This window comes from Camarhynchus parvulus, chromosome 10 (genome assembly GCF_901933205.1).
Source record: "Camarhynchus parvulus chromosome 10, STF_HiC, whole genome shotgun sequence".
NCBI classification, from domain to species: domain Eukaryota; kingdom Metazoa; phylum Chordata; class Aves; order Passeriformes; family Thraupidae; genus Camarhynchus; species Camarhynchus parvulus.
Genome location: NC_044580.1, coordinates 5,363,228 through 5,391,086, shown reverse-complemented (window position 1 = coordinate 5,391,086; position 27,859 = coordinate 5,363,228). Strand labels below are relative to the sequence as shown.

At 41.5% G+C, this 27,859-nt stretch overlaps 1 protein-coding gene across 2 annotated transcripts in view; it reads right to left on the bottom strand.

The window, feature by feature from the left end:
- Window positions 1-23,858, bottom strand: part of MTMR10 (myotubularin related protein 10) — a 36,570-nt gene extending 12,712 nt beyond the window's left edge. Inside the window, exons 1-6 of one of the 2 annotated variants that reach the window (XM_030954957.1) lie at window positions 23,563-23,858; window positions 22,224-22,284; window positions 9,923-10,059; window positions 8,730-8,802; window positions 7,610-7,752; window positions 315-405 (exon numbers count right to left, since the gene is read on the bottom strand). In XM_030954957.1, the coding sequence (XP_030810817.1) occupies window positions 315-405; window positions 7,610-7,752; window positions 8,730-8,802; window positions 9,923-10,059; window positions 22,224-22,284; window positions 23,563-23,616 (559 nt within the window). In that variant the 5' untranslated portion in view covers window positions 23,617-23,858. Of the gene's footprint in view, window positions 1-314; window positions 406-7,609; window positions 7,753-8,729; window positions 8,803-9,922; window positions 10,060-22,223; window positions 22,285-23,562 lie in introns of those variants that run through there. The other variant, XM_030954958.1, reaches the window with a different exon arrangement.
- Window positions 23,859-27,859: the final 4,001 nt, after the last annotated feature.

Below are 27,859 nucleotides of genomic sequence, written 5' to 3'. Positions count from 1 at the left end.
TCACTGGGTACCAGAGTACCAACAGAGACATACATCAGGAGGATGGAAGCGTGAACTGAGAAATAGGAGTATTCATGCTGCCACAGTTTGGCTTTGTTTCAGACAGGAAAGACATTTCTTTGGATTTTGGTCATTAATGTCTATCCCAATGAATGACTTATAACCATAAGAGGCTGGGTGCAGAACAAGCTGATTTTGTTACCCTTGGAGAAAGCCTCAAATGCTTTTTGCTACTGCTTCTGGACAGAAGTCTTACTAAAAATACATATTACAAAACAGGGAAAAAAGCACAATCCAAGTACTTTCATCCTTACCTGGATTATGATATATTTCCCCAACATACTCAAATGCAAAGAGAAGCTGAAGATCTGTTGGCTGAGAATAATGAGCTATTGCAAGGCACACCTAGGAAAGAGACATTTATTATTGTTGTTATATATTTACATAGACAAAAAAATTATTGCCCTTAATAGTAGCAGTGTCAAATATACAGAGCTGTGAAAAAAATAAAAATCAGTCTTTTTATATTTTCTTTAATGAAAGGAGTACTTATCTATCCAGCAGAAGAACCTAAGAGCATGCAGCGTTAGTTCAAAAAGTCCAACCTAGCACTGCTCTGACAGCAGCCAGCAATCAGTGCTTAGGGAAGAGGGGAAAAACACAGAAACAACATAATGGAATTTTACCAGGACAATTTTGAACAATTAGCAGTTCAGGTATGTCCTGAATTAGTATCAGTATTTAACAGCATTTGACAGATACTTGGGCTACAAAGCTGTTAGCTGGGCCAGGAGGTTTTTCATGTGCCCTTCCTTTTAAAAAACTTAATTGGTTCTTTCCCTAAGATTATTAAAATTAAAGAGTGCAGCACATGATTTAGGATTAGATCCTAGACTTAAAATTTCATCAAGCATTTCTAGTCTCTGTCTCTTTGAATGTAGATATTCACTAATAAATACAAAAGATTTAACAAAAACCCTAATGTTTTTGAATCAAATTCAAGAAGAAAAAAAGGTATCACGTAGAGACTGGTGCTGTTATTCTTCAAATTTCAGGATATGAATTGAATCTTTAACTTTGTCCTCTTCCCTCAGTATTTGCTTCTGCATTTTACTAAACTGTACCTTTAACCAGGGACAAAGACATAATGTAAGCCCACATTCTTATCACCCAATTTTTTTTCTTTTTTTATTTTTTCCCTTCAACTTTGCCCAACTTTTCATATTTAGAAATGCATTTACAAAATTGTATTCAAAGTTCAGCAGTTTTGAATATTATTTTTGAAAAAAAAATCCTGTGCATCCAAGAAATTGTTTTGTTTTTATGAAGGAAAATGTCCTTATCGTGATAGGCATAACAGAAAGATTTGCACCCCAGAACTGAAGGAGTATCAGTGCTGTCAGCTCGAGAGCTCAGTTTTCTGAGATCTGCATGGAGAACATTGCTGTATTTTTATTGTTTGTATGCAACATCCCTGGTGTTATGAAACCTTGACTGTATTTTTGTATACTTTGACTTTTGATGGGGACAGTCCTCATTATGTATAAAACCAGTAATGACAGTAGACTAACTTGAGCCGAAAATGTTGTTTCACAAACACTCAACAAAAAAATTCCAGTCAAATCTTAGAACAACGGTTTCTTTAACTGTTCTCCCCACACCTTCTCTTCTACACTGAAACTGCAAAGGAAAACAGAGGACAGAACATTCCAGGGGTGACAGCCCCCCAAAAAACCCAAGCAGTACAAGTGGCCCTGGAGAGCAGTATAGCAGACTTTCCTAATGAACAAGCTCATTTGCAGGATTTGATAAAATGTTTAATGACATAACTGGAAGCCACACACATTTTACTAAATCTTGTTATTTCAGGGTATGAATTGAAGCAGAAGAAGCCAGCTATTCAATAATATTTGGTCACTTCTAACAGATTACTTTTGGCTATCATCAACAATGAAATAAAATGGAAATCTGTGTATATTCACATTTTGACTTCCATTTTTCTATGTAGCTTTTCACTACAGTAACTGATTCTAGCAGAGCTACTCCTCATCTTCATTTATGGAGTGAAAGTTGAAAGCCTTTTACTATGCTAATCTACTCTCAAGGCTTCAGGACAAACTGCAGGAAAAAAATTCCATTGTGCTGCCAAATAACACAACAGGAATACAGTAAAACCTATTTTTAAATAGGCAGCAGCTGAAATCTCTGTCATTTGCTTGCCACATTTGAAAAAGGGAGTACGTGTGTGCTGTGTGAAGAGGGATAAAATGGTGGGGTGGAGATAGTAACCATCCAGATCCACAAAAAATATGAGACCACAGTTGTGCTTTTAAATAAAGCAGGAGCTGGAAAATGCTCTGGGTGTTCCACGGAATAGATGTAACTCACACCATGTATTGCATGGGTGAAACAGTCCACCCACAGGTTCAGGACATCTATTTCTCTTATTTTAAAAAGTGATAGATTTATCCTGCTATTGTCTCTATTTTTACATTTTAGAAAAATTCCACTCATAGATACACTAAGCAAGTACTAAAGACATACTAATTTTCTGTTTATTCCCACTAAATCCCTATAATAGCTTTATTGTCTCAGAGATTCAGAAGACAAGCACATTCCACAGATCTCAGCAGATTATGACCATAAGTAGAACGCTCTAAATTGGAAGACAAGCATGTTTTACAGGAAGCGTTCTCATATCAAACTCAAAAATGTTTGGTATTCTTGCCAATTTACGATTGTGTAAAGCTGAAGATATTTAGGCTCAGACAAATAACAAGAGAATAGGCTGCTTGTTGGAAAGTTCATTTATGAAAAGCAGTAAACACAATGGCTGTAGTTATTTCATAGTACAAAAGCTATTTCCCTATGTCAGTGTCCCCTGTTCAACCCCCATCTGAGAAAAATAAATGATACTTTCAGGGCACACCCTCCTCTTCAACAGGAATTTTACCAAGGGCAAGAGCTTTAACATATTGCTAATGCTCTTGCAGAAGAGTTGCGGACAACAACATTTCAGATGTGCTAAGTTAGCACAGCCCTGGATTTTCCCTTCTTCCTTAAGCCAGGCAACCTGGCTTATGAACTCTCTGGAAAAATACTGTTTTCCATGGCTTCTGCAATTCCTATCCCAAGCAGACACCTGTGGTAGAAAGTCAGACAGGCAGGACTACATCAAGTCCCATAAACAGGTTTTGTTCATTTTCCTAGGCTGGAAAACCTATTGGGAAAATAAGCATTCAGCATTAGGAGAATTTTTTAAATTCATCTGTATTTTTTAAAATATCTTTAACCTTTGCACAGGGAAGTTGTGGCTGCGCCATCCCTGAAGTGTTCAAGACCAGGACAGGGCTTTGAAAAACCTGGTGTAATGGAAGGTGTCTCTGCCTATGGCAAGGGGGTGGAATGAGATGAGCTTTAGGGGCCCTTCCAAGCCAAACCATTCTGATTCTGTAAAAAAGTTTTCTTCATCCCCTCCAAAGACAGTATCTTATGCATTCCCAGTGCCTTGAAACAGTACCAATTTTGTGATCTGTATAAACAATTAGAACAAGGTAATAGAGTTGGGGACGCAGGAGCAACACATTAGAAAGGGTCAGGACCGTGTGTCCAAAACTCTTAGGAGTTTCATATTATTGTTCATAACAATTAGGGAAAAAAATGTTCCCCTCCATCCCAAGTGTTATGACGTAGGAAAGGCTACTTTTGATTGCACAGGAAACAAGATTTGAGATAAAAAATTTTCCTTCTGTTTTGATTGAGCATGTGATTCTGAAACAACTCTCATACTCATTCAAAAAAGCTTCCTGGAGTAAAGAACTGAGAGAGTTATAGAAGAGAAAGGGATGAGAAAATGGAGATATACTCATACATATGAGGCACAGGGTGTGTGCCATTCAGGAGCATTGCCAGGATCCTTATGCACGGTGAGGCAACACATTGGGCATCACCTAACAGTCAGAAGATCTACAGCCTCACCTTTTCATATATTTTATTTTCTCAGTCTAATGTCCAATACTGCAGTGACTAAAAAATAGCAGGAGTTTTCAGTTTGACTGTTTGCTGTCATTTTTGGAACAAAATAATTCCTTTCCTCTAAGGAATGTGAAATGCTTCTTTTTTTTGCACTGCCTAACTTAAGACTTCCCCAACTTGCTTACCCTTGCTTCCCCATCCTCCACTTCCTCCCACACCCATCTGGCTTTCCTTCCTTTGGAGACTCTATCACTTTATTTTAGAGACAAAACAAAATTAAACTGCTAAACAGTGGTGAGTGCAAATTTCCATTCCTTCTATTTTCCCTTAATGCTTGTTTCCCAAATATCCACTAATAAAAATGAGGAAGAAAATATTTACCTGGCTGACTAATGCTGAGACAGTATTTTATTAGCATGTATTGGCTGCAACAAATGCTGAGGCTATTTTTCTAACAGAACTGCTTTTTAAGCTTCTCTATAATAATTTACCTGAAAATAAATGAATGTGTTCTCACAATGTTTCTGCTTAAAGGCAAAGAAAAAGGCCTCTGAAAGTTCTGCCAACATTACCCATGTGTCTATGTGGAGGTAGTCAAGTCTGTCAGTTTGTCCACATCAGAAGCCTGCTTCCAAATTGGATCCTTCTTTTCACAGCATCCAAAGAGATCCTTGGAAAGAGGATCTTTCTGAGATCCTCAAAGAGAGACTTGGAATAATCTCTATTCTAGTAATGCAGCTTAATTAGTTATTCTCCCTTATGCCCTGTTCAGCAAACAGAGACACTTCCTTAGGAACAGATTACACTCGCTTTGCCAACACCAATTTATGTCACTGGATGCTGCTGAGTATTTCCAGTACGTGCAAGAACTATGCTTCAAACAAATTCCTTAACTGCATGAAGTTAGCATCTGTTGTCCTTCTAACTACTCCATATATTTAAAGCTCATTTTAAAACATGAATTTGCCATGCAGGTCCCTCCATCCAGAATCCCAGTTCCATGGTCAGCCCTCTCCTATGGCACTCTCCCAGTCAGACAGCAATGCACCCCCAGCCCAAGAGCAGGCTTCCCCTCACATCAGAACTCAGGTACACTCTAAGTCTTGGTCTTCCCTACAAAAGTTAGGCACACACAGTTATTTCCAACTAGACAGCTACCAAAATTTTCTTGTACAAATAGTTGGATGTAAATATAGATTAAAGAGGCCCTTCAGAACTTTAAGGAGGCCTGATTACTGTCTTCTGTTTTTAAACACCAGGACAACCTTGCTAATATGTACTACCTGAAGGGCAGGAACAGAAACCAGATAAAATCTTTCCATACTGTGGTGCCAGCATGCCACCTGAATGTCAGAAAGAACAAAACAACTTCATTCAATATGCTGTGTAAGACCACTCCAGATGTGTTCACCAGCATCCCAAAATAATTTAAGCAAAATCCTGATGCTGGAAAACTGATCTAAGGATCTCATGGTTCTATACATTTATATTTTAATGCTAATAGAATAATGCTATTATGGAAACATTAGATTAGATTAGCTGAACCTGATCTCCCTTCAGTAGAAATGCTTGTGTGCTACACCCACACAAAGTTGCAGTAGTAACATACCTGATGGACAGTAACCACACAGCTGATATTTGTACCAGTTTTCTTCCTCTCCACTGAGCACATTCTGCTATTTGACAATGGCAGTCGTTACACTTTTGGTCACCAGCAGCATAAGCTCTATAACCACACAGGCTCTGGTTCTCTAGACCTAGCTGTTCTTCCTATCAGAAGAAACCACCTAAGACCATGTAATTATAAATGCCTAATGTAAAGGACTCCATAAAATGGTTTCACTGTTCGCTCTTGCATAAGAAAAAGCAGCACAAAGAATGTTAATGAGATGCTGAGTTTATTCTCTCCTCCTCCAGGCTAATCACTCTCCTTTGCTGTGGCAGCCAATTAAAAACAGTTGCTGTAAAGATATTGCAGGAGACGGCTGCTCCAGGGGGATTTTGGAGAAGCTGTGCAAGGGAATGACTGTGGAAAGACTGTCAAACGTGGAAGGCTCCAACCAGCACGGGCAGGAGGGCAGCCAGAACAGGGGCAAGGCCAGAGCAGGGCGGTTCATGACAGGCTCCTGCCCGCGCACCTCGGGGAGGGTGAAGGGGCTGAGCCGGTTCAGCAGCTCTCGGTCAGTAACTGCACACAGACTTATGCCTGGGCAGATGGTCCTTGGGACTTACAGGGCTAAACTCAAACCTGATCCTACTGAGAAGGGGAATTGTTAAGCTCTGAGAGCAAAGTGGGTCATTCCTTATGAAACGCCGGCTGTGCCACGCCGCAGTGCCGTGGAGGTCAGGGCAGCCGAGCGCTGGGAAGGCGCTGCCGGTCGGCCCTGCTCGGCACAGCCCGGCTGGGGCAGCCCTAACAGCACAGCTCCAACAGCACAGCCCGGCTGGGGCAGCCCCAGCAGCACAGCTCCAACAGCACAGCCCGGCTGGGGCAGCCCTAACAGCACAGCTCCAACAGCACAGCCCGGCTGGGGCAGCCCCAGCAGCACAGCTCCAACAGCACAGCCCGGCTGGGGCAGCCCCAGCAGCACAGCTCCAACAGCACAGCCCGGCTGGGGCAGCCCCAGCAGCACAGCTCCAACAGCACAGCGGGGGCGCAGCCCCGCAGCACAGGCGTGGGGCAGCCCCAGCAGCACAGCTCCAACAGCACAGCCCGGCTGGGGCAGCCCCAGCAGCACAGGCCAACAGCGACAGCCCCGCTGGGGCAGCCCCAACAACACAGCTCCAACAGCACAGGCCGGCTGGGGCAGCCCCAGCAGCACAGCTCCAACAGCACAGCCCGGCTGGGGCAGCCCCAGCAGCACAGGCAGGCTGGGACAGCCCCAGCAGCACGGCTCCAACAACACAGCTCCAACAGCACAGGCAGGCTGGGACAGCCCCAGCAGCACGGCTCCAACAGCACAGCCCGGCTGGGACAGCCCCACAGCGCAGCCCCCCAGCAGCACAGCCCCAGCTGCACCTGGACTGCAGCAGCACCGGCACCATCAGGCAAGGAAGGGAACCCCTCGGAATGGACTGAGCCCAGTAATTCCTCCTGCTGAGAGTGTACGAGGCTTTGATAACAAAATGTTGAGAAAGAGCCCAGGTTCATGTAAATTGGACAAATTGGTGATTCCAAGAGCTCGCTGGAGAACTGTGTGACACCATTAAGGATATCTGTAAGGCAGTACGCTCAACCTCTGGGTTAATTAAGCTTATGACTTTTAGAAAAAGTATCAAAGCTTGAAGCATTTTCCATAAAAATGCAAACATCTGTTGTACAGCTGCAATGCAACATTCTGATTCCAGTCCTTAAAAAGATTTATTTAATAAATTAATAACTTTTAAAAGTAAAACAGATATGGTAAGAAATACTGGTTTATCTTATACGATACTGAACAATTAATACACCACATTAAATTTTTTCCCCTAATAGATTTGACGCCAGATATTCTCCTGTAATAAAATGTGAATAATTTGCAATTCTTCCCCCCACTTCTCTATCAAAACATAGTAATACAAAATGTTCTTATCAGCACAGCTGTTGCTACATGTGATAACTACAAGGCAGAAATTCATAACAAGATAACAATACCTTTTTTGCACTTTCAGGACCTGCTTCATCAAAACGAAATCTGACAATACGGAAGTCTTTGCAATAAATTATTAATTCAGTTGGATTAAATTTCAGCTTTTGGTTAGGACCAAGGACCTTCTGCTTCCTCTTGGTGTCATTCACTGCAAAGAAGAGAAACTTATTTGACTGTGTTCTGTAAGGAAACACAAGATTGGCTCAAACAGATACAGTAACGTTGCTGCCAGAAGTTTATTTGTTGGGACATTTTGATTCAGGTAGAAAATCTGTTGATTCCTGTTAGTAAAGGCTTATATTTCACTAAACTTAGGGTAAACCTCATGTTTTAGTAAAGGGGCAACAAATATGGGCCAGTGCAAGACAATATAACAGGTTAATAGCACCTCTTTGTTGTAAAAAAATAGCATTTTTCATCATGTTCTTCTTCAGAAACACAATCTTTTCACAGTGATCACAATCAACTTTGGGCATTGAAAACTTATAACCAATAATTTAGATTACGTACAGTCAGAAAACCAAGTGTTTAACAGCCCATGCCATAAACAAAGTTTGAAAATTTATCACTTTTATGAAATTTTAAAATTACAAGATGAAACGGATTCTTAACAAATAGGTTAGGCTATGGAATCCAACAAATCAAAACCTGGTTCTCCACAAGGAGATCACCAGTTATTAACTTGCTAAGAATTAGAGAGGATTGAAAACCACAGCATTTCTCTTGTCAGAAATCCCATCTATGTCTCAATGTATAAGATATTTTTGCAATTTAGTGTATTTCAGTGGCAGAGATTCAGATGATGCAATGTAAAAACATTGCTAACAAAATTTTGTACTGCTGTAACATGTCTCTCCTACAACAACTGTTGATCCAGTATGGTAGTTACAAATATAAAGTCTTTATTATAAAGATCCAACTAAGTCTCCTGCATGGCACCTCAAGATTTATTCAGCACTTGAGGCTTTTAGCCTAATTTTAAATAAACCAAGTACTTCAAATCACGGAAGATTAATGACACAAAACCTCAAGTGTCAACAATTCTACAGAACTTAACAGGGAAGTAACAGTTTTGTACTGAATAAGAATAAAGCCTGTCATTATACTTAGCTATTTTTGACATACCTGTGACAATCTGCTCAATGCATGTGAGTGGGACATCGTGTTCACCAAGGAGGAGGTTTTTATAATGGAATTTCTGAAACACATGAACTCACAGCCATTAATTGCAGCTCTGCAGTTTGCAACCAGATATACAGCACAACTTTGAAGAAACTATGATAAAAATCAGGCATGCCTAGGCTTTTCTGACAGGTCCTACCCTTGCCTATTCCCAGGTAATTAGAGGTTAGAGGCTGCTCAACTGCACACCCAGCAGTTCAGAAACCCCAGTGGAATATGCAAAATAACCTCTCTATTTGCACTGAATTTATTGAATTAGTATCAAAAAATTACTCTTAGAAATCCAATACAATTTGAAGTAAAAATACATACATATATTATATATATTATAGATGATATAAGGAATGTAAGAAATCTCCAATTATTATTACTTTTGTAAGCATGGAAAGAAAAAAAATTAATTCTACTTTCAGGGGCAAATTTTAACAACTACTTAATGCCAAAAATTAACCTTTTGATGTAGCTCTGGTCAAACTTCCTAACTATTATTGAATAAGCATCTCTCTACTTTCACAGCTATACATATCTTTAGTTAATAGAACATTTCCTTTAAAAGCCCCAAATGGAAGTGCAAACTCTACTGAAAATAACACACGGATCACTACTTGGATTTCCAGTGTTGTATGCTGTGCTGTTCAAAAACTGATCATGGTTTTCAATGTCATGAGCTCTGCTTTGACAAAGCAGAAGAGAGAACTCTCCCCTCTTCTTGTTGCTTCATCTACAATGAATACTCTTTCCTGGTTACTTTGCCCTCCATCAGTAACACAAATAAAACTCCACCATGTGGAGAGCTTTGCTGATCTGACACTTGTCTAGTCTTAGGGACATTTGCAAACAGCTCCTTCAGGGAGGGACACATCTGCATATAATTCCTGCTTTGTCTTTTGTAAAACCACTTCCTGGGGAAGCCTCCATCCATGGAGGTGAATGGAGCTGGATGTACTTCTGTACAAATTTCTTGCTCTTGTCCTGATATGAATGGATGGAACAGCGACACATTCAGAACGGGACAATGGAACCTCATCCTGTGGCCTGCTTAGAAAGCATCCATTTATATCAGATATGAGACAGACTGACTGTGTGAATAATTCCACTTTAACATTCATGGTGTAGCCATGTGAGCAATTACCAACCTGCAGTGGCATTGGGTCATCTGTAATAAAGGAAATCTTGAAGTTAGTGCAAACCAGCTTGCCCCACAGATCATACTGGCTCGTGTCTGTTGCAATGCACTTTCTTACAAAATTTACTTCGTTCACCACAATTTCACCTGAAACAGAAGAAAGGGAAGGGAAAGGAGAAGCCTATATAAATCCTAGAGGTACAACAATTCTAAGTCTGTAGTACCAAGGAACCCCTAACTCTTTACCAGTTTCAAGTTATCCATCTCTTATGGGTAAACATGGAGTTTATCTAACACCGCTCCAGGGAAAAGAGAAAATTACCATTCCAAAATGGACAAGATTGTGTAGTAGTTAAAATAAAACAAAACCCAAAAACAACAAAAACAACCAACTTAAAACCAAAACAAACCTCAAAGAACAAAAACCAAAACAAACCCCCAAGAAACCCAACCCACAGTCAAACCCAACAAAACCACACACCACTTCCCTTAGATCCAGAGATCAAGACCTGCAATTCTCCACTATTAAAAATTCATGTGTTTGAACAACACTGTCCTTTAAACAAGCATACATTCCTGTATTTCAGCTAGCATTTATTTTAAAAACTGAAATTAGCTGGCTATTGTTAAGTACTTCAGAGAATTCTATGAACTTCCTGAACTCAGAATCATCAGGCCACATTGCACTTCGCATTTATAAAGACATTTACAGGTGGCTTCAAAAAACAGAACACAAACACATTTCCAACTTTTTACTGTGACTGTCTAATGAAGGAGATATTTCTGGATTTCCTTCATAAAACAGAAGATTCAAATGAAGAAAAATACAAATTATGCTAAATGGTCTGGCACAAGCTATAAAATAAAAAAAGCATATAGGCAAATGGGACTGAGGACCATTTAAAAAGAAAAAGTGATCACTACAGAAAATGATACTTTTCAGTTCCACAGCCAAGATTTCTGAAAGGTAAACAGTAACTCTTCCTTCAGCAATCTAACTTAGTAATTCCTCTTATTCCTGTACAGGGCTTTCACTTCTGTCACCAGATCAACCACCTCCTGCTGCTGCTGTCTACCATAAATAGTGTGGGAGTACAAGTGTGTTCCAAGAAAAGTGTAATTTCATATTGGCTCTGAGATTCTGCTTAGAAGAAACTAAGGACTAAAGATTGCTGAAGCCTAATTTGCTCGTAATAGGTTTGGCATGTTCAGTCCCAGTTGCCTGAAATGCCATCCCACAGTCATGCTCTGCAAGGAAACAGCAGCTCTTGGGACAGCTGTACTGGCAGCAGTCAGCTACTGCATGTCCAAGGAGTAGAATCACAGCCTGGAATAAATTCCCCATTTCTCTCCTGCTGCAGAGCAGGTCTTTCCTCAGGTGATCACCACTGCAGCCAAGTAACCATACCTTGAAATGACTGCCTTTAGTGTCCCAGACACTTGAGAGAAATGCACATTTTGCTGTCTCCAGGCCCTCCAGCCCCTTAGCCATTTCACCCAGCTGTCCTACTGGATCTCTTGCCCCTGATACAATCAGGGATCTGCCTGGAAGTCACCAAGAGCAGCAGCAGCATCTCTGCTTTTAGCTCAGTTGTTCAGCTATAAAATGTCTTGGCCTAAGTCTGTAGCCTTGAGCTGCCAAAATTATGATCTGTGTTCTGGGACTGTTTGAAGATGTGAGGAGACGAGTTTCATTGACCTGTGTTATCATATACATGACTATTCTATGCCAGAAGTGGCAGGAACTGTGAAAATGTCTATAAACAGATCTCCTGGAGCTTTAAAGTCTTTCCTCAAACAGTGCTAAAATGTGCTTAAATAAGCTCTTGAATATGAAAAGATCTGGTTCTGAGAGCTTCAGTACAAATAGTTAAAAACTCATCCAAGTCCACAGCAGCTGAAAACAATGTCTTCTAAAGGGGTACATGAGAATGACAAGCCCTACTTCTGTTAAACATTGTAATGAAAATGTTTCAATACATGGTCTGGCCTGAAACTTCGTAATGCCCAGCATTTCTTCAAATAATCCATTCACTTAAATAACAGCAAAAGCCCAAACCATTTACTGAAGCAATTTCTCCCCAGTGTTGGTATTAAGTCTTCAACTATTCAACATGAAGCTCTAGGTCACCTCCTGTGTGTGAAGAAAAACAAGCTCCTCATAAACTGAGTTCCAAGTAATTTTTATTCTTCTCTCTCTACATATTGACAGTGTATCACTGCATTCCTAATTAAAAACTATTGAGAGCTAAATACACCATGAAATGAAATGCAACTTCATAGCTTTTTTTGGTAACATTCATTTATCTGTTACAAGTATAATATTTTTTTACTATCACATAGGAGACGCTTCTAAAAGCAAATTACAATTATCAAACTATTTCAGTGCTGCATTATTTTGACGTAACCAAACAGAAAAGAAATGAAAAACATTCACACATTTTCAATTTGAATTTACCACAGTTTAAAACATGCCTGCTACATCATTCTCTTTCCAAAGCCAGTCCTTTTTACTTCCCCCCTTCATTCCTCATAATTGTGTGGCTACACTGCAACATGTTAATTCTAATCCTATTTTAGTGCAACTGCATTTTGTTTCATTTTATCCAACACAAATACATTCTAGATTTTCTGGCCTAGCTTATCTTCTGCTCTTAGGTTTGCAGCCCTAACCCAGAACTGGTCCATTTTGAACGTAAGGATCAAGGTATGGCAGGATAGATAACGTGTGCACACCAACTTCAGCCGAAGAATGAGAAAGTTTGCAAATTTAATAGAAGCAGTTTCCAAACACCTCTAGAAATTGATTTTTTTTTCCCCCAAGATTCAGGTTTGGAATTTTATGTGACCCATTTTTATACCTTGCTTGGACATCTATAACAAGCTATATATATTACATATATATATATATGTACAGTGAACCTTTCAAAATGAAAATTTAGGGAAGTAAATAAACAACATGAGTAGTAAGGGCAGGACTTGCACAATGAACCCTTCTCGTGTTTGTAGTTGAGTAGGTGATTTCTCCTACACAAGACAACAGAGCTATTCAGAGATATTACACTGCACATTTCTACAATGTAGCTGCTGATTTTTTCCAGTAAACAGTCACAAGCTGTTCCAGACACAGAACAGCAGTCAACACTTCCATCTGACTCCAGGAGTCAAAGAATGATCTCAGGAGACGAGAGCAGTTTGTTTAAACTTTGACAGGAAACCAGAAGAGAAAATACAGGTTGCCACCCTTATGTAAAAAAGCCTAATCATGTTTAATAAAAATATTTCTACACTGAATACACAAATCACAAAAATAACAGGAGATACTGAAGGATCTATTAGATAATACACTCTCCACCTAACACACACTGTTAAACTTCTGAAAAATTCTGCTAAATCTCCCAAAAGCACATGTAATGTGACTGGCTCAAATTTTGGATGTTAAGAGAATTCATGGTATGTATCTAATCCAGCATAATGCATAACCCACTGCAATCAAAATAAAAAGCAGGCAGCAGAGCCTGGGAACACGTGGGAGCTGGGAGAGAGGCAGGAGAACCCTGCTGAGCCCAGGATCAGCAGGAGGGAGCACTGGACAGCACAGCTGTGCTCTCCCCAGCCTGCAGCCACACCACTCTGCACCAGGCTTGGGCAATTTGGCTCCTCAGAACTTGAAACACAATCCCTAATCACCAACCTCCTACAATAAAGGATGTTCTACACTGTTTTCACTACGATATTTTTGCAACTTTTGGGGCCCTGCCTCACAGGATCAAGTTTAATTTTTTTTTTGTATATCTAATAAAGGTAGCAATTTGTAACTTTTCAGGAAAGAAGGCTGATTTGAGTAGCATGAGGGACCAAAACCTCATTAATGCAGGAGGTGATACAGACTGACCAGTTTTCAACAACTCTAAAAATACTGACTGAACACAACAATGCTGCATAATTAAAGGAACTGAGCAGTATTTTATATACACAGAGATCAATATATATATGTATTGAGAGATGTGGCATGGCACACATACATACATACACATCTTAAAATGCTAACAGGCAGTATTTTTATCACATTAAAAATCTGATAATTACTAGAGGCAATGAATAGCCGAAATCATATTCCATAAATTAATAATGCAAATCCTACAAGCTCAGTAAGTTCACAGGTACCCTACATGCTGCTAAGGGAACTTTGCCAGTGCTGTACCAGAAGCACAAGAACAGATGTATCAGCATAAACTTTCTTTAATGAGCATTGAAGCTCAATGGATATGTTCAATGTCTAAAAGACATAAGAATAACAGAGGTTATTAAGTACTTCAAGCAGTCATGTAATTTCTACCTAAATCCATAAAAACCTAGCACCTGGAAACTGAACTCCTGTTTGCCATTTACAATGCTGGTAATGATTATACCCAAGTAAGATAAGTTGTTAATGTGAAACACAGTCTTACAAGTTCACAACAGAGAGGCTCCAGTTAATTCAAGTAGCTGTTTAACTGTTAAGAATGCACAATAATGAGTTCACTTGTAAAATATTTGGCAAATAATTAACTTTCAGAATTTCCCAAGAAAGAATTTCCAATAAAAACTTCATTAATAACTAACTGAAATCTACAACATTTTTGTCCCTTTATCTGCTCTCTTGTGGAGAGAATACCAAAATTGTATGAGTTTATTAGTATGCATCAAGCATTTAGATGTAAATGTCTCTAATCCACTTCTAAACGAATCTTCTGTTCAGTGTGCTCAGGCACTTCCAAACTTAAGAAAAAAAAAAAGTATTTGTAAGCTCATTAAATAATTGTCTTTCATCTATTTTCTGATTTTCATGAGCTCTTACAAGGTTGTTCCAAAAGGACAGCTCAATTCTGTGATTACTGGGGAATGAAAAACAATTTTCATTAATTTTTAACAGGAGAACCTGAGATTCCAAAGAACAACTCTGACCACTGTTTGGATAGTGGTGTGTTATAAATGTACAGTACCAAAAGAGCTTGCTTTGCCAGTCTTATTAGAAATTTGTTATTAAAATATCATATATTAATATTGTAGTTTCTCTAGTGTGCTAAGAGCTTAGATAATTTTTTTTTAATGCTCAGTAAGGAGAAAAGTAGCAAAAAAATAAAGGCTTCCTGGTAAGTTGTCAAAGATCATCTCTGTGTTTCCCATGCACAATAACAAGATTAAAATCAGTATTTGCCCAGTAATGGCTAATCTTTATGAACATTGCAAAAAACAAAAGCAAAGCCAAACAAACCCACAGCTGGGACCTGAGAAGATAATTGCTTTTCTGAACTAGGATGGGATGCTCCACAAAAGCTTTCCCCACATCTCACAACAGCAGTGAAGGACACAAAAATGTAGAGTAGGCAACAAACACCAGGAGTTCAGATGGCAAGAAAGGAACATCCATCAGGAGCAAAGCTCTCACTATCAGATCAAAACCAAAGTATTACAGCAAACTAAAAATCTGCTTACAGAGTTGCTTTAATCCAGGAACTTGTATTACCACTCGAATAGAAACAGTTCCATATTCCACATTCACTTCCACCTCAAGCCTTGTGCTGGCACTGCCATTCATGGCAGACTTTGTTAGCCTCATCAGAGAACTGATCCAGTTAAAAATGGATCTTTTCTTCCTTTTTTGCCAGTTCAAATTTCACCTGAATTAGCTCTGATCAGGCTTGCTCTTTGGTTGCACAAAAAGGTGTCAGTATGAAGCAGTTAATAAGAACACACCTCTGTGTGAGAAGAACAGAATAATAAACAGCTCCTGTTGGCATCTGTATGTATAGCTGGGCCAAATTAAAAGAAACTCTTGTCACCAGAACCTTTCCAATAAGAGTTTTAGCAATGACTTGGTCAGAGTTTTGTAATGCGAACAACAGACAAGCCAGTGACGAGGGAGTGTGTTTGGTGTTTGCATATTTTTAAGTCTGGCTACATAAACTACAGATTCCCAAACCCTGATTTTGCCTAAACAATATAATCAATAACAATTTGAGAAGACTGAAGTTTTCAGCTTGTTATTTTATGTTAACCAATACAAGCTACAGATGCTGAACTTCTAATGTACTACTGAGTCTTTGTTAAATTATACAGGTTTGGCTTAACAAATTAATACAGAAGCATTTGTTTAGAAATTAGTTTGGAATCAGTTCACTGCTTCATTGGAAGAAAATATAATTGCCAAGAGACAAAACCCCCAGTAGCTTGGACAGATTACAATTCAGAATCTACTGGATTTAAATGGCTTGTAGCATTAAATAAATGTGAGGCAGAATGGGTAGAAACCAATTATTTCACAACTTCTTTGCAAAATGCACATGTAAAAACGTTAAAATATTTAATTTTAAAAGAGCTTCAAGGAATTATTCCCATATTGGCCTATAGCTAACCTGTTGCATGTAGGAAATTATTTTTGCAGATGTTTACAAATACTAAAATATATTACTAGTCAGAAGCTTTAAGAAATGTCTTTTATAACAAAAGGCAGGACAAAATTACTCCATCCAGTAAAATCTACTTCTAAGATTGTATCTGGTACTTAGATTCTGCATGCAGACCGCCTTGGTTGTACTTATGTCCTTAAAAAATCAAACCCAAACACAAAACAAGCAGTTAACTGAACCCAAACCACGTCTGAAAATTTATTTTGAGCCAAACAAACAAAAAAGCTATAACAGAAAAGAGTACTTAGTATATACTTACTGTAAGTGACATCTCATTCTAAATCTAAGTCAAATGTTTGGTTCATTTTAAAACTTCCTGCAGTATGAAAAACTAGTTTGCAGATACCTGTTGTTTCAGCTTTCAAATCCAGAATTCAAAACTCTCAAAACTTACATAAAACTTCTGGCAGTCTTTGTATAGACAACAAAAAAACCTGAAACATCTACTTTAAAAAAGCTTCAGGGAATTGCATTATTTTCCAAATTGCCATTCTGATCTTCTAATCTGGCCATTCTTAAATGCTGAAAATAATTTCATGCTCTTGTATGACACTGATTCGTGAAAACAAGATGAAGCTACAAAGCTTTTTTGCTTCCTGTTTATATCACCTATTAATTTTAAAAACAAACAAATGAATTTTCACAGTAACACTCAGTTTCAAATAGAAAACTTGATTCAGGGGAAAAAACCTAACCCTGCAACATGATGAGTCTTACTCAGCTGCACAGGGAGGGAGCTTTGGCGAGCTCTCCACAGCACTGGGATGAGAATCAGCAGCCCGGCGTGCTCTGGAGCAGTGAGGAGCTGCAGTCGGGCAAGCTCTGCTCAGGTGCTCTCAGCACGGACAGGCTCTCGCTGCTCACCAGCAGCACACGCACATCCTCAGCAGATCAGGTAATGCCTTCCTGAATATCAGTACCTCATTCCAGAAACAGCCACAGGAAAAGGCACCGACAGCACAGCACCTGTACCAAGTAAACAACCCCAGTTTTCCCTCGGAGGCATTAAGGCAAATAATTCCTAACAGCCAAGCGGGGCAGACCCGACAGATCGCGGGCGTTACTCGTTAACCCCATTAACCCCACTGACCGGGCCCCGGCTCACACAGCCGCAGCCCTGCCCGGGCACTCACTGCACAACGCGGCCGCTGCCCTCCCGCCCTGGCACACCGCGGGGCAAAGGAAACGCCGAGCAAGAGGCGCAGGGTCCAGAGCAGTGACAAAAGAACCTACCTGGGGCACTACTGCACAAGGGTGCCTCAGTGAACAGTGAGTTTCCCTCTCCTATCACATGATGTGTTGCAGCTGCTCTGGAACACATGACTCAATGTAACAAGGAATTGCAGAAAGCAGAAAAAACCAAAAAGCTGGGAGCTAACTTGTGAGAGAAACAGACTCTTCTAAGAGATTAAATCTTTCCATGATACAGTCTTAAAAACATCCCAAAATTAAATTTCTACAGTCACTTGCCTTTCTAAAGGCACATATATATAAAAAAGCCAATGGAAATAAAAAAACAGGTGGTAAAGTCAATGAGCATTATTAAATAAAAGCCGAATATATTCAACGGCAAAAATCTTGAACAGGATACATAATTCCATCTCAGCAAAAAACAGGAACTCGTTCAGAATTAAAAAGATGATTACAGATATGGGAAACTTCATTTTTAGGACCTACTGAGACAATTAAGCCAAACAGAGTCAAAACAAAGTCTAAAAATGTCTTAACACATGTCTAAAAATCACAACTTGCATGAAATGGAGGAATATGGCCTGATGTTTGCTGTGCCCTACAAGAACTAGGATTTACCCAAAGGAACTGGATAGTAGTAATTTCAGAAAAAACCCCAAAAACATTAAAAGGAGTTCTAATAGCATATAATTAAACAATGGAACTTGTTACCATGTGAAGCTGTGGGTGATAAACGTTTACACGGCTATAGAAAGCAACAGCATAAACTCAAGTAAGACAAATCCAGCAAGAGGAACTGATCGCGGTGGCACTGTTTCTGTGATAACCTGTGACTCCTCACTCGGGTGTCCCCATGAGGCTCCTGCAAGACGAAAGTCCCCATGCAGCTGTGCAGAGGGAGCAGCTGGAGCTGCTTGCCCTGCCCCCTGTCCCTCGGTGCCTCTGCGGCCACCAGCAGCCAGAGGTGACATCTGTCCCCGCCCAGCCGTACTTGTGCCCTGCTGGTCACCCACCACACACCAGTGACGGCTCTCGGGGTCACTTCTGTCATCTGACCACAAAACAGGGCAGACACAACAGCCTGTGCATAACTGCTTTCAACAGCACCTCGCCACCACTGCCCCTTGAACTTGCCTTAGCATGAACAAGCCTTAAAGAGAAAAACTATTATTGTAATTCAGTTTAGTCTATAATTTAATAACCATTTCCAGCCTTTTTGTAAAAAACTTACAAGTAGCAACTACTATCTTAATCTACTAGCAAATTAGCATACAGAGCAATAATTCAACTAATTCAAGTTGACATTAAGATTCAGGAGGAACAATCCTTTCCTCACAATCAGATGCTCCACTGGTTACAATCTGCTGCAGAATGCCCTGTGTGAGCAACAGGGAGGATCTCATTGCCTGGTCTTCCCAAACGACAGTGTGGCACTGGACTAGCTCATTGTCCCGTAATACCCTGCTTCACTTACACAAAAACAATAAAAAACTTGTACTGCACCTCTGTCACGCTGTCCACTCACAGCAACAACAATTTCATCCTTTCTTACTGCTGTGCCACTCACAGCATGGAGACACACTGCATTCACAGCCCATCCCTGTACTGCACCTCTGTGCACTGCTGTGCCACTCACAGCAGAGACACACTGCATTCACAGCCCACTTGTGCTGGACAGGTTTTTTCAATGATCAGGTTGATGACTTGGAAATGCTACAGACACAGTTATGGAAAACAGGCTACAGCTGATCCCCAGAACAAAACACACCTTCAGGTTTAACAACATGAACTCAGCACTCCCCTAAGGTAAACAGACCAATTTCCTACCAGGCAGGCAAGGCACTTTAACAGACTGACGGCTAGACTACCTGCTATTTCTGTAATTTTCCTCTTTGACATGCTTATAAAACTAGCAATGTACACAAACAAAGGGGAAAAAAGTGAAACTGTTACAGAGGCCAACTCTTAACTAATTCTGCAGAAACTCTCACTCACAGAGCTAACACTAGGAAAACAGAACTGCAGAAATAAAATTAAAACATTTTTATAACTCCACCTCAAACCTGTATCATCTGTTTTGCAATGAAATTATACCAAATTTTATAAAATTACTTGCTTTTCCCTATTGCAGTATCAGAGCTGTCCCTTACTACCAAGGTTTTCACTTGTTTTAAATGATACTTGCTCCTTTTCCCAATAAACATCCTCCTCAGGGCATACAGTTCCAGGAGAATACAGGCTTTTGCTCCAAATTCTGATGAGATGTGGGCTCTGGCCTACAGGGGAAACTTTCAAAACAAACTCTATAGGCTGAAAGTTGATTGCAATGAATTTTCTTTTTTCAAGTAAAAACCACTTCATTTTCTAACCAGATGTATTATTTCCTAGCCTGTAACTCCTTGTCCTAACCTCTACTGCACAGAAATACAAGTTAGACAGCAGGGTTTTTAGCTCCTTTGGAATTAGTAAGCAAGCCACTCCCTCAGAGTCACTAAGTTTTAGGAATCAAAAGTTTAATACAACCATTTGCAGGTTTTGAAGATTACTAAAGCCAGTACCCACTTGTGCTAATGTAACTTAATTCCAAAAGAACTCCTTAAAAACTCCACTACTTAAAAAAGCGTAACAAACATTCAGCCACTCAGGTTTATCTCTGTTCCTGAGAGCAAAAGCAATTTCACACCATTGTTAAGGATAGGGTATTTGGAATGCCACACTGAAACTGTATTTACAAGGAAGTACAAGTCAGCCTTAATATAATTAAATGAGTTGGAATTTGGCCAGTAACTTGGGCTATGACAAATCCACAAGCCAGTCTATCCAACAGTACAAAGTGTACTTGTTTATGCACTTTTCTACAGCATGGCTGATGACAGAAACAAAAAAATGTCTTTAGGCTGGTGCTTAACTTCAAACAGGAAGAATTGCATTTAAGTAATTTTAACTAAGTCACTTCTATCACCCTCCCAACTCTCATACAGAGTCATGAACAGATTTTGTCAGAGCAACTCTGTGGCTCTACAGAGCAGTGAATCTTATTATGAAATAATTCAAAATAATACCTTACAATGATATGGAGGTGGAAATTAAAATCTGTGGTACTTCATACTGTGGCTTCTACATAACTTGGGGCAACTTACTACAAATGTCCCAAAAGCCATCAAATGCTGACTTCAAAGACAGTGCAGACAAGGAAAATCATGCAAAGAGGGAACAAATACAAGCCAGTTGAGAAAAACAAACCCAGTCACACCATTTTAAGAGTACTTGGAAGTTTCACAAATAGACCATGACCCACACTGCAAGAAGTGGCAGCACAGAAGTTACTTTTGTGACTGCTCATGGCCAGGTCCCACAGCAAAGGCAAGATGTGCTACATTTGAGCACAGCACTCTCGTACTGCCCTGCAGTTGCTGTGGAATGTCTCAGAGAAGAACATGCAGTCACTTCCTTGTGAGTCAAAGGCCTTGGATGAATATCAACTGCAACACAATCACTGAGATGCCAAGTAGTAAGCAGAAGTTTTGCAAGCGTAAAACTATAACTATTTCAAATATCAAGCAATCTCAGCAATGTATTTTAGGACATTTATGCCTCAAGCAAGCTCTGCATTCTTTTGTTTCATGAAGAATGTCAGGCAGTTGTTATTTACTCTTTCAGTTGAACCTCTGCCACAGTATTTCAGTCTCTTAGGTACCACACTGGACCATATCACATATCAATTAGTACTGCCTAATTAGCAACAGGCCCATGTAAAGCAGTGACAGAAATAATTTTTAAGAGTTGTTTATACCTACATCAGTGTGTGTGTGTAAATTCATATTTTTAAATATACATTCTGAATGCTAAGAAAAAAACTGTAGTATGACATTGTTTTAAGCTCAAAATTATCCTTAGAAACTGCAAGCCAAATTTACTACTGTGATGTACAGTTTGCAATGAAAGTAATCTTGGGGACAGTAGATTGCTCCTTCCATATCTGAAAAAAGGCTTTTAGAAATCCTCATTGCTCAAACTATCATCTACCAGAGATTATTTCTTTTAAAATATGGATGCCATTAATACCCTGCATTTTTATAAATATGTTATGATGAACAGTAATAAAAGCACAGCTTTATTTCACCCACGCCCCAAAAAGATTATTTTGTAGTGGTCTGAAGACACAAATTCCAAACTTACCTAACAGCACCCTATTCAATAAGAGTAAATGAATAAAGATGGCATTAGAAGTTTTCCAATACAGAAGTCAATCATACCCACATACTGGAAATTCTGTGACTACTTTCCTTTAAAATAAAGGAAGACTCTGACACAGGCTTTGCTACTGGGTTCTACACACAGGTAAAATCTGACTATCTGATGAAAGTGTAATTACCAGTAGTCTTCTGAAAGTTGTCAAGAATGCAAAAACACTTAACAGTGGTTTAATTTCCAATACTCACAGTAAAACCAAGACATTATTCTATATGTAGTAAAGCATCACACAGGCAAAACTGCCTATCTATTTATTTAGTGTTTCAGGTATGTTAGAATAAGTTTCTACAGATACAAATATCATTACCTTTTTCTGCTCAAAAGCAATATTCCCTCAATGAGCAATGCTAAGATTAAAATATACCAAAATCAATACCAACAGAGGTATTTGTCAAATTCCTGATTCATGCCTACCTGGTAAAAGTACTGGTTCCAGTTTTTTAATCCTTGGTTCTGATGCTATATTGTCATCAGCCTGAAATAAAAAAAAAAAATATATGTATAATTTATTTAAGGCTCAGAACTTTACAGTTAGACACAAGCCTGACCTGCTTGTACACAAGATAAAGTAGTTTTAACCAAAAAGGTTCATCTTAAGGAGCTCGAATCCAATCATAGCAAGTGTTTTTAACAATTTTGAGGGCATTTAGATTTGTACCGAAAGAATTAAAAATATTTAAAATATTAATGTTTAAAAATTTGGGTAACCCAAACTATCACAAGCAGCAGGATGAACAAAAACCAGTTGGCTTAACACTCTATAATGGCTCAAGATCTTCAACAAGTTTTACAGATATAGACACTCAAGTTCAAAAAAACTCTACTAACTTCTAACACGCACAGCTTTCCAACATAGGAAAGATTTCAAAAAAACCTAAGGCCTAGAACATGCATATGCCTACTTGCATTTCAGTTTCAAACCTTAAAAATTAAAATCTTCTATGAAAAGACTGGAACCTTTAGTGAAATAACCCACATTTCCTACAATGATAGCAATATAACCATTTCCCAGGACTAGGAATATCCAGAACTGTGTTACATCGACATCTCCCTTCTACTAAGAAATTGGGAAAAAACCAAAAATGAGTCAACATGTCAAACATGTTAGTAGAAGAGGTCCTGTCTTGTCTAAAGTAAATAAATATCACTTTCTGTCAAGTGCACATCCAGATGACACAAAGTCCTGGTGGTTCTCAGTACTATATGCGCTATATATAATTGATAAATATACTTGGTTTCTTATTTATGCCATCAGACACGTTCTGAACACGAAGCGGTGGCTACAAGTGAGAGTTTAACTATCCGCACAGCAGAGCAGCGCCCGCTGCTTCCTCCTCATCCCGCCCAGCGCTGCGAGCAAAGCGAGCCCAAACACCTGAAGCATAACACACAACTTTCCAAAATAATCTCGCACGGGCCGATTTTGATGAACATGAGACTTTATTTTGATAGAAGTCCTACTTCCCTACCGCCGTGTGGGCTCTGTCCGTGTGCGGCGCGGAGGCCGAGGGGCTGCACCCCGAACCGGCTGCGCAGCTTTTGTTTCCCGGTGCCACGGAGGGCTCGGGGACCCGGCAGCCCCTCCACAGGTGCTGTTCGCCACCTCCGGGCCAGCGGGCACAGCCTTCGGGCCAGCGGGCACAGCCCCGGGCGGCACCTCGGCCAGGGACAGGGGCGGCCCGGGGCAGGCAAGGCAGGGCAGGCAGGGCAGGGCAGGGAGGGCAGGTCGGTAATGGCAGTAAAAGGCGGTTACCTGAGGCAGAAGGTACGACTTGAAGGTGGGTTTGGGCTGCTTGAGGGAGAACATTGCGGCCGCCGACGGGCGGGCGGGCCGGGCCGGGCCGGGCCGCGGAGGTGGTGCTGACGCCCGCCGGCTCAGGCCCGGCGCCCGCGGCCGCTCGGGCTGCGCTCCCCCGTCACACCGCGGGGGCGGCCCCGGCGCACCCTCCTTTCCCAAGGGGAGGAGCCAGCGGCCTGGGCAGGCCCGGGCTGGAGCCGCTGCCGCCCCGCATGGAGCCCCCCGCGGCTCCCTCCGCCTCCCCGAGCCGGCCCAGCGGCTCCTTGGGCGGGCGGCGGCCCCGGCGGGCCGGGCCGTGAGGGGGCGGGCGCGGCTGTGGCCGCGTACGGCGGCGCGGGAGGGAACAAGCGGCCCGGCGGTGAGGGCCGGCCCGCGGCGCCGCGCAGCCCCGGCACGGCCGCACTGCGCGGCCGGGTCACCGCCCCACCGGCCCCGGGCTGCCCGGCCCGGGCCTGCCCAGGAACACGGGGCCTGCGGCGGGCGGAGCCGCTTACCGAAGCACAGGATTGCCGCGGTTCGGCCTCAGAGCCCCGTGGGAGCTGAAACCCCCGCCCCGGGGCCTGCAGGAGTTACCGCTACCCAGAGCTGGCTCGTAAGGCAGCGATAAAATCCAGCTCTGGCGTGGCGGAGAGAGGGGCTGCTGACACTGGCACAGGCTGCCCACGGAGGCTGTGGCTGCTCCATCGCTGACAGCGTTCACAGCCAGGTTCTCTCCGGCCTTGAGCAAGGTGCTCCTGCCCCTGACAGGGTTTTGAACTGGATGATCGATGCTCCATCCCAAGCCCTTGACGTTCTGTGAATCACTAAGTGCCATGGAGTTCTTCCCCTGGCACCCTTTACAGAAGGTGTACACATTACAGCTGTGGGGTGTATGAACCCTCTCAGGCACATGATGTGACTTGGGGATGGTTCTGTGCAGGGCCAGGAGCTGGACTCTATGATCCTTGTGGGTCCTTCCAACTCAGCATATTCTGTGTGATTCTGTGAGGGCTGGATGATGCCCCAGGCAGCTGCTCAGTCACCGTCCAACTCTGCAGCCCTGCTGACTGTGAGAGCTGGATGTTGATCCAATATTGTTGTAACTCCCTTTAAGCTTTCCAGGCACTCGTGTTGCTCACCTGAACTTCTCCAGAACATGGGAATAACACAGGCACCCACCTAAACTGCCAAAATCCATCACTGCTATCTCTTTTAAGTAAGAAACTGAGTAACTGCTTGTGTTTACTTAGTGACCTATGGCACCCATGAAGGTCCATACTGCAGATGATTATTATGACTGCTCTAAACTTGGCCTCCACAGTGAAAACACCTCCTACACAAAGCAACAGTTTGGGTGGAAATGTGGTTTAATGGAGAAGCCTAGATCAGGAATACATGGTCTGTCAGCTGTGAGATCTGGGGAAGGGGGAGAGTCTGGGTTCTCCTGCTGATGATCCAGTCACAAGGGAACTGGGTCAAGCCAGCAGGTCTCTCCAGATCTTGGAGCCAGGTCTGAAGTGTTCAGTAGGGTAAGAAGGGCCCTGGCTGCTGGTGCACCCAGTCATGGTTCCAGCTGTGAGCCAAGCAGAGTTCACAGCAAGGACCATGGTTTAGGGGTGGGAGTTGAAGGCCAGGACCTGACAAACAAACTGCTGCTGTTTTGCAGCTTCACCATATTAAGAAGCATAATTTTGGTCAGCATACTGCCATGAAAATGGAACAGCTCATGTAGAATGTAACATTTGTAAAGGCCTGCTACAGCATAGTGGTGAAGACTCCACAAAAATGGACACATTTTTAGACACAAAATGACACATATAGTACTCAACATCAGCTGCAAAGTCAAGATCTCCCCTCATTAATAGAAACTATATTACATTGCATTATAGAACCTGGGATTTTTTGTGAAGTCTGAGGGTGTGTGGTCAATGAAAGAACATACTTTAGGGCACAATCTGGATCTCACAATTTAGAGGAGATGCCCCACTGATTGCAGCAGAAAGGTTTGATTGAACAGTGGGGAGGGAAACAATTCTCTGGCACCTGCCTAGACTGAGGAAATCTCAGGTGCATACATTTAATGCTGTTCAACAGCCCCAGAGGGAGCACCCTGCTCTTGGACTTGTAGATAGAGAAGATAAAACCAATCCCAGTGTACTTTTCAAAACAAGTGCACCTCCTTGCATAAAGGCCCCATCTTATTGCTAATGGCAGACAATGCCCTTCACTTTATCCTCTATTTTTATTTTGTGATGGAAACATCCTTGTGTAAGTGGGATTATTCAGCCTGGCATGACCTCATGCCCCAGTCCATTTTAGAGAGTGCACTGTGCTGCAGATGCTGCTGATGGTGTAGAGCTGAGTGCTGTGGGAGCAAACCACAGCTCCTCTCATCCCCTTTCATAACCTAAATCCTTTGGATGTTTGATAAGTGAGAAATACTGTGGGACTAGCCCTTATCTTTATCCTTCTTTAAAGTTTTTGTTCATATTCAGAACTGGTGAATCAAAAAGAGAGAAAGAGAAAGTGAGGGGGTGAGGAAGGCAGAAATTGCCCAGACTTGGAATTGCACATAATAAATTTGCCAGTGATATTAAAAATTATTATTATTTACACCATATCAGAATTACAAGAGTGTTTCTGCATCAGCACAGAGACTTTTTAGGAGTAGCTGCAAAAGCAATCTTGTGAGAGGATGATCACAGGATAGCAAAAATTTCCATTAAGGACTGCACTGACGCATTGAAATTGCAGTGCTGTTCTGAAAAGGAGCAAACAAAATCAAAACTAAGATCTCACAAGATTTGTGAGGATTGTTACTGGAACTGGTTACAAGTTTCCACTGAAAGAGTTCTATGCCAGTAGGAGAAGAAGGCTGATTTGGCAGAATTGAGTACTTTGGAGAAGCAAGTTAATTGTCACAACTTGCAGTGAGATGCAGACAGGCAGAGCAGGACAGGCAAGTAGGGCAGGGTAGACAGGCAGGGCAGGGCAGGGCAGACAAGGCAAAAGGGCAAGCAGGGCAGGCAGGGCAATCCTCAGGCTCCTTTTTGGCAATGAACTCAACTGCCTGCCCATCTCTGGCCATCCCAGCTCTGCTTCACTCCTTTTTCAAAGAGTTCTGCTAAACCAGAGATTTTTGAGAATGCCTTTGTCTATGAGAGCAGTCTTGAAATAACGGTGGGAAGACAGCTGTGCAACAAAGCCAGCTGAACTGAAAAGACTGCAGATGTCTGGTGTTATTCTCATTATTTAAAAAATATTTTTTTTTACTCAGCACAGTTATTTTCCTTGTCTCTACCTTGTTATTCAGTGGTATCTCCTGTGTGCTAGCCTGGCCAGGACCCTTTCACTTGGCCACTCTCTGAGAAGCAGCCTGGCCTGCTCTCGCAGTGGTATCACCCCCAACACTGTGTGGTTGTCTCCCAGGGCTCTTTTTACACACAGTGCCTCCGTTTGTGACAGTGCAGATAATCATCTGTTAGGGATGGCTGGGGTGCAGAACCTGCTGTGTTCAGTGCACACTCAGATTAGGCACCTTCCTCAAAGTTCTGCTCCAACCTCCCAAGGCAGCTCTGTGGCTGGGGAAGTGCTCTGGCTTATGCAATGCATGAGGGCTGGGGTTAAATCAGAACAGATTTTCACAATGGTCCCTTTTGATCTCCCAGCAGATTAGAGAATGGCTTTCATTAGGCATGTTCAAGAACAGGTTAGACCACCATCTGCCACTGATGCTATTGACATAGCTGAACTTGCCTTTTGCAGATGATCTCTTCCAGGCCTGTATTTCTATGGCAACTTCCATGTTTTCATAGCTCTCTGAAGACTGGTTCAATTATTGGTTTGAACTCCAAGACAAAAAGACACAAGTGTTGTCTGATTTCACGGCAGAGCTATGTGCCCAAAGCTACAGCAAGGCTGCAGCAAGCCTGCAAAGTCAGAGATTCACTGATGGAAGTCAGTTCTATTTTTCCCTGAAAGTGCTACAGTTTATTACTTTACCTGGACACCTCTCTACTTGTGCACTCAATAGTTTGTGCACCCGAGTTGCCTCAGCCTGCACTCAGAAGTGTGGGACTCTGGGGACTTGTCAGGGAGCCAGCCCTACAGATCTGTATTGCCTCTTACAGAATAAAAACAAAATGCCTTAAATTTATTAAACAGTTGGTAAAAAAACCCAGTCATTCCTGAATGTACTTGATGAAGATCTAGGAGAAGAATATTTAAAATGTGTTTACTTACATTAAACAGCAAATCTGACAGTCTTGACAAA